General features: G+C 40.2%; 1 protein-coding gene across 1 annotated transcript; it reads right to left on the bottom strand.

The window, feature by feature from the left end:
* Window positions 1–241: 241 nt before the first annotated feature.
* Window positions 242–1403, bottom strand: LOC119419707 (toll-like receptor 2). The gene is made up of 5 exons (XM_037687127.1): window positions 1226–1403; window positions 985–1141; window positions 753–902; window positions 448–654; window positions 242–368 (listed from the first exon to the last, which is right to left on the bottom strand). Exons 1-5 carry the CDS (start codon window positions 1401–1403, stop codon window positions 242–244), a joined length of 819 nt encoding a protein of 272 aa, XP_037543055.1.
* Between the last annotated feature and the right edge of the window lie 9445 nt (window positions 1404–10848).

Genomic DNA, 10848 nt, shown 5'->3' with positions numbered 1-10848 from the left:
TTTTCTCTCTAATTGAAATAATTTTATTTATAAAGAATCTCATGAAGTCATCACTACTTATAGTTGTAGGGATACATGGATCAACAGAAATGGGACTTTTAATTAGTCTAGCAATAGTACTAAACAGAAACCTAGGGTTATTTTTATTCTCTATTAAAAATGATCCAGAGGCATGAGCAGTAAACTGTTGCGCTAACTTTCTGCCACTGGCTGTTGATGGAACATCAGATGTTATGATATCCTACCTGCCCTCACCCGTCAGCACCATATCTTCCAGGTGAATATAGGATACAGGAACTCCATCCATCACCTCCAGGAAGCCTATAGCCGACTCATCGGACATGGATGAGTTATGAAAAGTAAGAGACCTGAATAACCCCAAAGAAAAGTTGGTTGTCCTGATATTAAAAGAAAAGCTAAAAAAAAGACAACTTGTAGTGATTGAACCTGATCCTCTTCTGGGCGGAGGCTCTGAGGGGTTGAACAGACTGATTCCCAACCAGATGTAGGTCCTTCAGAGTTATCGGGGTCTCGGGGTATGAAACATCACTGAGCACAGTCTCCGCCAAGGCCACATTTGTTAAAAATGGACTGTGGAGTCTTAAAGTTACACGACCCAGTGGCCAAATATTCCCCAAAGTACCAGAATCATATCTGCAAAGAAAAGACAAAGATGAGAATTAACCAATGAGTTCAGGGTTTGGGTTTTATTGTTCATATCAATAGATCATCAAAGATGAACGTGATAAAACCTCTGCAGGTTGTTGGCATGCACAGTCAGCTCTTCCAGCTCAGGGACTCCACACAGATCCCCTCTCCTCAGCTCCTTTAGAGCCCAACCTCCAAACATCAACCTCTTCAATCGGATGAGTCCTTGAAATAATGGAGGTGAACCCAGACGGCTGGAGGATAGCAGTGGAAAGAAGAAGCCTGGATGTGAATATGGATGTTTCTGCTTGTCTCTACTCAGTCTGACCTCCTCACCTGTAGGGGTTGTTGAGCAGGTTGAGCCTCTGCAGAGCCTCCAGCTTTTTGAACCACGTGTGGTTGAGAACCGTCAGCTGGTTGTTGGAGAGATCCAGCTCCTCCAGGCTCCACAGAGAGTCGAACGCCAATGGATGGATTGTAGCTAATTTGTTATCTGGAACACAGAGGTGTCTACATTCAAACACATTTCATTGGAGGTCTCATGAGGGTGGTGTCGTAAACTCCCATCAGTAAATACCATGGAGGTCCAGAACCCTCAGTCGTGAGTGGCCCATCAGGTCATCATCCGTCACCACTGTGATGCCATTGAAGGAGAGATCGAGACTCAAAGCTCTGCCCGTTACCAAAGGAACATGGGTGAATCCACCATAGGAGCAGTTACAGGTGAGATGCAGGTCGCAGTGACTGCAAGACATCCTACCATTGTCTGTGTTTGACCTCTGACCATGACACATGGAGAGCAAAATGAGGAAGAGTGGAAGAAAGTCAGAGATCTGACATCTCATACTGCCAAATAAAACAAACAGGAACCAGGTTTCCTTGTCAGAGGAGCTTTTTTGACCTGCAGGAGACAAAGAAGTGAAACTGATAGATGGAGGAAGTAGGACATAATCAAACAGGAAGCACCTGAATCTTCAGCTTTTCTGTTCGCAGCATCCTGTCACAAAGACAGTTTGTTGCTTTGTTTTTCATTTGATGCTATGAAAAATGCCCAAAATAACAGTTTGACCTAAAATATGATCATATTTCAGACAAGAAGCCATCAGTCTGAAAACTTGACAAAAAGATGACAATCAGCTCAAAGATGATGCATCTCTCAGATTTTTGTTGGATTTTTTTTCCCCGCAAAGATTTAACTTTGAACTACTGATCTTTGATGTAACAAGCTTTAGTAACACTTTACAATAAGGTACACAAAATTTAGTTAACTACTAGGGAATAAATCAGGAATAAATCAGGAACTAATGGGTAGTTAACTAGTACTTACTGGGGAACATACAGCCAAGCCTTATTAGGGGACTAGTAGTTTGTTAACACAAGAACAAACCAGTAGGTAATGGTTAGGTAGTGATTAAGTAATGATTGGTTCCTCAGTAAGTACACCCAGGCAATGATTTGTTTCTCAGTAAGTGATAGTCAGACATAGTTAAGATGACAGCAGTACAAGATTATGAAATTGATCATGTCTTTCATCAATAGGTTTACAAAAGAGAAAATCCCATAAAATCAGTCCCCTAATAAGGCTTGGCTGTGTGTTCCCCAGTAAGTACTGGTTAGCTACCCATTAGCTCCTGATTTGTTCCTCTTTGGTTTCCTTGGTAACTACCCATTAGTTCTTGATTAGTTCCTCTTCATTTACAAGGTAACTAACCAGTAGTCCCCTAATAAGACTTGGCTGTGTATTCCCTAAGTACTGGTTAAATACCCATTAGCTCCTGATTTGTTCCTGATTCATTCTTTAGGCATTCCCTAGTAGTTAAGCAAATTTTGTGTACCTTATTGTAAAGTGTTACCCAAGTTTTTAATGCCTAGTGAAACTTTTCCCCCCAAATGTCCAGTTCATATATGTCAAAAATAAACAAACATTAGCTAAAGTTTTGGCTCCCTCTTATGATGTCTAAATAAAACTTTCACTGAGCAGGAAAAAGTTTAAAAATCAAGTAAAAATTAATTTTCTATAGAAAAGTAGCTTTATTGACCAAACTATTTGTTCTCAGTGCTCCTCTGTTACAGATATAGCCTGCATGTAAACACACACAGTTAGCAACAATGCTAAGCAATGAAAATCTAACAAAACTGTTAGCAATGGCACGCTTACAAAAGAGCACAAAACATTACAGCTGAAACTACATCTTCACTTGTTCATCATTGTATACAGGCTAGCATTAGCATCAAGGCAAAGCCAGCCAAGCAGATTCATTCATTCATTCAACCTTTATTTAAACAGATAAATCACATTGAGCCTCGAAGACTCATTTACAAGTGAGACCTGTTTGGACAGACAAAAACAGCGGTTAACTGGACACATGGAGGACTTGGAAGCGAAAAAAATTCCTATCAGACTTTTTTCTTGCCCGAGAAAAAAACCCTCTAATATTAAAAAAACACCTCGCACAAACAGCACATAGCGACGTAGACATTCTGCAAACGGAGACGAGAGCGGTCAGCAATGCTTACAGATGCTCTTGAGGTCACTGTAAGAGTTCTGATAAGATAATCAGTCAATGTCCTCCGGTGAGATCCATAAACATTCTCAAGGTATGTCGAGGAATGGCCAAGAATAACCCCTGAGAATCCAAGAGTCCTGAAATGATGACACAAAGTTTATTCAGCTGGTTCATCTGGTTATCAGTTGGAAATTCCTCAGGGAGGGGGTGGTGAGCGTCAGATCACATGTTCTCCAGGCGAATTCAGATAAGATGACCTTCAAGGATAGCCAAGAGAGCCAAATTCAGATAAACACAGTTGTTTTGGGGACAGGCAGAACTTAATGACATCTACCTTGAGTCTGTGTTGGTCCACTCGGTTCAGAAATGTCCAAATTAACATGGCCACACCGATGGAACGTGACTGAGTAAAATCCCCAAGATCTGATCCATTCAGCCATCAACCATCAAAAATGGGTTTAATAATGACACTTATAAAATAGGGTGACTAGACGTTCCCGATTTCCAGGGACAGTCCCTGTTTTGGACGACCTGTCCCTGGCTAAAGCTGTCCCCAGAAATGTCCCAGATTTTAGAGTTTTATGAATGAGAAAAAAATGTTGCATGTAGACTGTTATTACAGAAGCCGGGTAGAAAGCGCAAGTATGTTGTGCGCAACGACAGCTGTTACTGTAGCTGGTCGCATTGCTGTTAACGTTACTGACAGAGAAGAAAAAGAGCCGAGCGCTCCACATTTAAAACAGACGAAGACGACCACGGTGAAATTAGTTTTGTTTTATGATGGACATTGGATATTCGCACTCCGTGGATTCAGCGGTGTCTTCCTCGCATTTGATCCAATGCAGGCAGTCTGATTTTGGTCAGCTGCACTCAGTCTGCCCCTTCTCTGAGTCTTAAAGGTTTGCTTAGGGATCGTCGGCAATTTTCTGCACCAAAAACTCTTGAGAAACAACAATTAATATATTTTGTCATGTGACCCACTGGCACAGAACTAATGTTAAATTACTCTACTAGGCCTGACAGATGAGAAACACATTTATTTCAGATTTTAATGCATGTTTTTATTTTATGGAGGAAGGAAGTTTTACTGACATGCAACGTCAATTTGTCAATCTCCATTTGATTACTCTGGAAGGACCTGGATGTGTGACACAAAAAAACAAAAATTTGAAATTGAAACTTAATTATAAAACTGAATTTTCAAAGAAAAAATTATTCAGTTTCAAACCATTAAATTCAGTTTCAATACAGCAATTCAAATTCGGTGTCTGATGGCCCAAGTTTCAGCCCATATCAAACCACTTGTTGTGCCGAGCTCGCTAACATAGTTATTGAATCAGGTGCTTACTTCTTTAGGTAAACGTAGATGTTTAACAATCTGTTAAAATACACCTGAATGCAGAAAATTGCATCTACTTTATTCAGAATTATTTGAAGGGAGGACCCCCTCCCCCTTCCCCCACCAGTATGCTACCCCCACATTATAAATGCTTCTGATGCCAATGGGGGGTGGTGTTAGGATGCGTGAGAGAAGCAGCATGCTACATCTGTAGCATCTTAGATACCGTGTCTGTATTGCATAGCACTAGCTTAGTGCAATACAAAAAAAGGGGAGGGGGGCATTGTACCATGCTCTCTAAAATAGTTATTGAATAAAGTATTATCTTATTCATTCATTCATTCAATCTTAATTTATACAGGTTAATCCCACTGAGCCTCAGGGACTCATTTTCAAGACCTGATTTTAACAAAGAGTGATGACAACAGTGGACAACAACGACAACAATAGGCAATCATAAAGGATGCATACAAATTTAGAAGAACAAGTGAAAATAAAATGGTATTAAAAATGTAACAAAAACAGCTAGGTTGTAAGACGGTGTAGAAAACTAAAAACAAGAACATGTCAGCATTGGTTTTTCCCATGAACTTAGCAGAAGTTTGAAGCCACTTAGAGAGTTCAGTCGAGAGCTTTAGATCTTTTTACAAGATATTCCAGGAAACGGGAGCGGAGTAGGAGAAGGCCCTTTTGTCTATTTCAGTCTGCACTGAGGGAACACTGCAGGTAATAAAGTCCTGAAAGTGCACACTGTAACTTCATTCATGCAGTGACATGTAGGAGGAGATGTATGAAGGCAGCAGGCCAATAAGTGATTTAAAGATGAAAATGTACCAGTGAGAGAGTCTGCGTGAAGTTTATGATGTCCAGTTAACCAGTGAATACTGGGTGCAATGGTATGTACAGTAGTTACAGCCAGTTATTAATCTTAGCACGCCATGATAGGCAGTGTTCAACATCTGCAGAGTGCTTGTAGGAGCGTTCATGTAAATAATTTTACCATAGTTAATGGAGGGAAGGAAAGTCACAGTCGCAAGGTGTTTCCTAGCATTCAAAGTAAGACTGGATCTATTTCTGAAAAAGAAACCCAATTTAACTTTCAATTCCTTTACCAAGTTTTCCACGTGGAGCTTAAAAGAAGGATGTGAATTGACCAATATACCCAAATATTTGTAGGAATCGACAAACCCAATAGGGGCACCATTTGAGGATAAATTCAAAGGAAGAACTACTGGGATCAACTTCCTGCTTGAAAACAGCATCCCTTTGGTTTTGTTTGCGTCTAGAACAAGATGAGACTGAACAAATCAGACTGGATGTTGTCAAAAGCAGATTGCAAGAGCTGTATAACCTTAGCAACTGTTTTAGCTCGACAGTAAACAACTGTATCATCAGCATAGAAATGTAAGGATGCATCAGGGATGCTCTGATCTACATTACCTATGTAGATTGTAAAGAGGGTGGGTCCTAAGACTGAGCCTTGTGGTACACCATTGTTGACTGTTAAATAACTGGAGGAAGTACCATTATGTTGAACACATTGCCTCCGGTCTGAAAGATAGTTAGAGAACCAACCAATGGTGTGTTCTGAGAAACCAGTTTCTGAGAGTTTATGACACAAGATGTTCTGATCCACAGTGTCAGAATCTTTAGACAGGTCTAAGAAAAGTGCAGCACAATAATCCTTAGCATCCAGTGCTTCAACAACGTCATTAAGAACCTTCAGTGAAGCAGTGGTTGTGCTGTGTTGTTTCCTGAAACCAGATTGATGTGGAGGTAAGATGTTAAATGAGTCCAGGTCATTTCTGATTTGAGAGTTTATCAGTTTTTCTAGAACCTTGGCTAAAATGCAGAGTTTAGAGATTGGTCCATAGTTGTTCAGTGAGGTGGGGTCACCTCCCTTCAGCAAAGAAGAACAAAGGCTGTTTTCAAGTGTCTGGGATGGAGTTTTGTCTTATGGAGAGATTGAAGATGTGGGTCACAGGGACTGTGATGATATGAGCAGCCAGCCTTAAGAAATAAGGTGGAAGTTCATCTGGACCTGCAGATTTTTTAGGATCAAGATCTTTTAACAGTTTATTGACCTCACTGACTGAGAATGGAGAAAAAGAGAAGGTGTGATTAACTGAGGATTGACTTGTAGGAGGGATTTGGTTTGTAAATGTTTGGCTTATAGGAGAAGCAACTGATCTACCATTAGTAACTGTGTCAAATAAAGAACTAGATTCAACAGAACGTCCTTTGAAACCGTTCAGGGCCTCGTGCTTATTTGACACAGGAACAGAGTTAACGAGAAGTTGTGATGGGAGGTCAGATGATTGGGAGCTGCCTGAGAGAGATTTGATGGTTTTCCAGAATCTTTTACGATCGTTTAGATGTTTGGAGGTCTGACATAAGAAATAGTTACATTTTGTGGCTTTGATGGAAGTTGTGCATTTATTCCGCTGCTGTCAAAAATTCAACCAGTCAGTGTCTGAGTCAGATTTTCTCGCTGCAGCCCAAAGCTGATCTCTTCTGTGCAGAAGGTCAGCTAGCTCTGGAGTAAACCAGGGGCTGTATTGTCCTTTTATTCTGAACTGGAGAAAAGGAGCATGTATGTTCACAAAATAGATTAAGCTATTTTGAAAATAGGTCCAAGTGGTGTTCACATCATTAGTTAATAGAATACGAAGCCAATCGAAGTGACATTTATCCCATAGGAAAGCCTTCTCACAAAAATGTTTCAAATCCTTTTTTTTTATTAATCTGGGCTTAGAGTGAGATAATTTAGTGTCTCTAATAATCCCAATAATGCAATTATCACTCATAACATCAGCAAAATCACACATACCAGGGAATTTATGGGGCATATTTATAAAAAAGGGGTATAAAATGGAAGATTTTTCAGGACAATGCTTGTTTGGTCTGGTGGGGGTGTCAATGATTTGGGTCAGATTAAATGACAGGCAACATTCCTTTTTATGGAGGTAAAGCAGATGTTTAACAACCTGTTAAAATACACCAGAATGCAGGAAATGGCATCTACTTTACTCACAATTTTCTGGGGGAGAACCCCCAGACCCCCCCACCAGTGTGTCCCCCCACATTAACAATGTTCCTGACACTATTTGTAGGGATTGTGCCTCTTCTCTTTAGAGAACACATTTTTGTCTTCAAAAAGTATCTGACAAAAAGACAGTAAAAGAAAACTGAATAAAAGTTAATAGATAAATAAATGTTGCTGCTCTTTAACAAAATATGACTAGCGGTAGTTTGTCTAAATTTTAGCTTCTTCCTGAAACGTTTCTTAGTGTTTGGGTTTACCTTACTCTTAGTTTGAGAAATGTCATAATTTATCATCTTTTATTTATTTTAAGGTCTTTGCTGCTGAATACTTTCTCCTGGCTGAAAAGCATTGCTGCACAGATTCAAAAGTTTTCCTCCGTTGTTTTACAAATGTACATGTCCTCACCTGCTGTCCTCCTGAGCCGAGTCCTGATGATAAAAAACAGCCGAAACAAATAAAGTCGAGACGCAACATGAAGAGGGATTTACGACTTCAACAACAGGAAGTTCAAACTCAGAGCCGACATCTGAAACCACAACTGAAAAGAGGTAGTGAGCCTGAAAATAAACTCCCGGGAGGGAACATTGAGTAACTCGAAGCTGGCAATAAAATAAAATGGATTTAAGTTTGCTGGAGTCAAAGCAGGGACATTTTTATGAGCCACACGCTTCAAATAAACTCATTTTTATGAAAACAGAATTATTTTATATGAAACGTTTATTTCCTTAGCTTTAGTTGAGGTGATTTGCCCGTTTTTCCTCCCGGTGAAGGACGGTGGCCTTCGGCGTGTTTCACCTCCAGTGTTTTCTGATACAAACAAATTGTCGTTTCTGTTGGTCGGTGGAGTGTCAACGGTAGAACTTCCTCTTCTCGCCTCTGTTTTTAGTTTCCCTTCTGCACCGTCAACAGCTTCACGGCCCTGAGCGCTCATTAGGGTTAGGGCCTGCTCTGATGACAAGCACGAGCTCGGGTCCTTTTCACAGCAGGGTCTTGGGTAAAACGATGAATGAAACCAACGGAAACATGGATGTTAGCCGACGTGAGTGTCGGCTCTGGCTACCATTGGAGGAGTTCAGTTTATTTATGGAGAACAGATCATTTCAGGGAGATGCATTAAAAACATCCATTGGTCCTTGAAGGAATACACTTACCGTCCGGCTGGAAAGATCACAGTGATTGGTTGGTGCTCAGCGATTACCTTTAGGATGATTCTCAGTGACTACCACACCAAACATTAGCTCAGTATTCAACTACTGTACATCTCCTAAAGTTGATTAGCTGTGGTGGCCATCTTGAATCAGTTTGATTCAAAAGGCTAATCCGGTATAAATGTACATCCAGCTGTTACTTTGAGAGCTTCAATAAACTCCTTCCACTGTTTCACAAGATCTTTTGCTAACAGACAGACGGATACAATCGCCTGCCTTTTAAGACATCTCCACCTGACCGTCTCATGCTGGTTATCTGTTTCTGAAATGTTTGTGCTTTGTTTGTTCCTTGGGCCATTTTTAAGGAGCCTTCCAAATTAGAGATGTCCCGGACCCACCCACCCATCCAAGATTTCCATTTCTAAGATGGCACCAGTGTGTAGGGCTTGCCATCCATCACGCTTTTGTTTTTAGGTCAGAGTAATGAAGCGCTGCGAAGGCCTATTGTAATCGCTCAGTTCATTAGACCTGAGCAATTTTCCCGTCAAATGATTTGGCCTTCTGGGGGCCTTAACTAAGGTGGCCAACGGGTGCAAGCGTGCAGCAAATGGCAAAACGTGCAGCAAACACATGTATGATGCAAACTCAAAAACATGCAAACACAACAAACAAACACAAAAAAATCAAATGCAAAGACAAAAAAATAAAGCGCAAACTAAAAAAAACACGCATGCAACCACAAATAACACATGCAACAAAACAGAAAAATGCTGCAAACAGTGAGAACACCTACAAACTCGCTCCACATAAACAGAAGTGCTCCAGACCACTAGGGGCAGTCGAACAAAGAACAAATCATAAAAGAAACTTGGAGGAAGAAAAACGGTTTGTTATACATACACACGTATACGTACACACGTATACGTACACACGTATACGTACACACGTATACGTACACACGTATACGTACACACGCGTACACACACACACACACACACACACATCAATCAACCTTTATTTCTACAGGTAAATCCCATTGAGCCTCGAGGACTCATTTACAAGAGAGACCTGATTTAACAAAGAAAGATGACAACAATGGACAACAGCAACAACAATAAACAGTTATAAAAAAGCATACTACAGTTTTTTTTTTTAACAAATAGGATGGCTAAAAGGAAAAGGTAACAAAACAAAAAACAGCTAGATTCCAAGACAAATGTATAAAACTAAAAACAGGAACATGTCTGCATTGGTCCCTGCCAGGAGTCCAACAGATTCTTAAAGCCACTTAGAGAGGTCAAAGGTCGAGAGCTTACAGAGAGCTACATACACACATATATACATACATATATACACACACAATGTACAATATATATAGTGTTTATATTCATTCAGACACGCTGTTTTTACAATAGAGCCTTTTCACATGACGTCAGACAACTTAAGTTCTGACTCGATGTTGATCAGCACTTCCGGGTCTATTCTCCCTCGGGAGACCTGTCTGGAAACTTTACGGAATTTCATTCATCAACCTTTATTTATAAAAGGTCAAATGACAAGATATAGCGCAAGGTAAGGTTAATAAAAACAGTATTTATGTGTTAGTTAGCTGTGGTAACGTTATCCATCATGATCAATTTACCATTCTGTAACTGTGTAAGGAAACAGCCTCTGATTGTAAAGTAAGCTAGCTAGCAGCTAACAGGTAGCTAAACTCTACACCGCTGCTGCCTGTCAGTGCTGTAACATTAAAATGTTTAACTTTATCTATTAATGTAAAATCTCTGACATTTTCCAACACTGTTGTTTAGAATAGAATTTTAAATATTGAATTAAAAACTATATGTCAAACCTTTTCCATGTTCTGATGATTAATAATTTCTCTTTTTACTTTCTTCTTGTGTCCATCTTTCTCAGCAGCAGCAACTCAGGAAGGAAGACACCCTGAAGACCCAGGCTCGTCTGAGAAGTTTAGCAGAGAGGCGAAGGGTGAAGGAGTAGCAGTCAACCAGGAGGTTCAATCATCTGTGGGTCATCTGCTGCTGCCTAATATCAAATTATCAGGGTCCTCTTGATGTAAAAAGAGACAAACCAGTCTAATATCTATCTATCTACACACACACACACACACACACACACACACACACACACACACACACA

This window comes from Nematolebias whitei, chromosome 1 (genome assembly GCF_014905685.2).
Source record: "Nematolebias whitei isolate Nwh7 chromosome 1, NemWhi1, whole genome shotgun sequence".
Taxonomy (NCBI): domain Eukaryota; kingdom Metazoa; phylum Chordata; class Actinopteri; order Cyprinodontiformes; family Rivulidae; genus Nematolebias; species Nematolebias whitei.
The sequence above is the reverse complement of the archived record's forward strand: the minus strand, read 5'-3'. Positions and strand labels throughout refer to the sequence as shown.

What these genes read in the sequence shown, in the direction of transcription:
- LOC119419707 (XM_037687127.1), bottom strand. Translation starts at nt 1,403, where the DNA reads ATGTCTTGCAGTCACTGCGACCTGCATCTCACCTGTAACTGCTCCTAT. An exon ending in CATGCCAACAACCTGCAGAG is followed by an intron (nt 655 to 752) that starts GTTTTATCACGT and finishes TTTTCTTTGCAG; the next exon opens with ATATGATTCTGGTACTTTGG. An exon ending in TCCGCCCAGAAGAGGATCAG is followed by an intron (nt 369 to 447) that starts GTTCAATCACTA and finishes GGGGTTATTCAG; the next exon opens with GTCTCTTACTTTTCATAACT.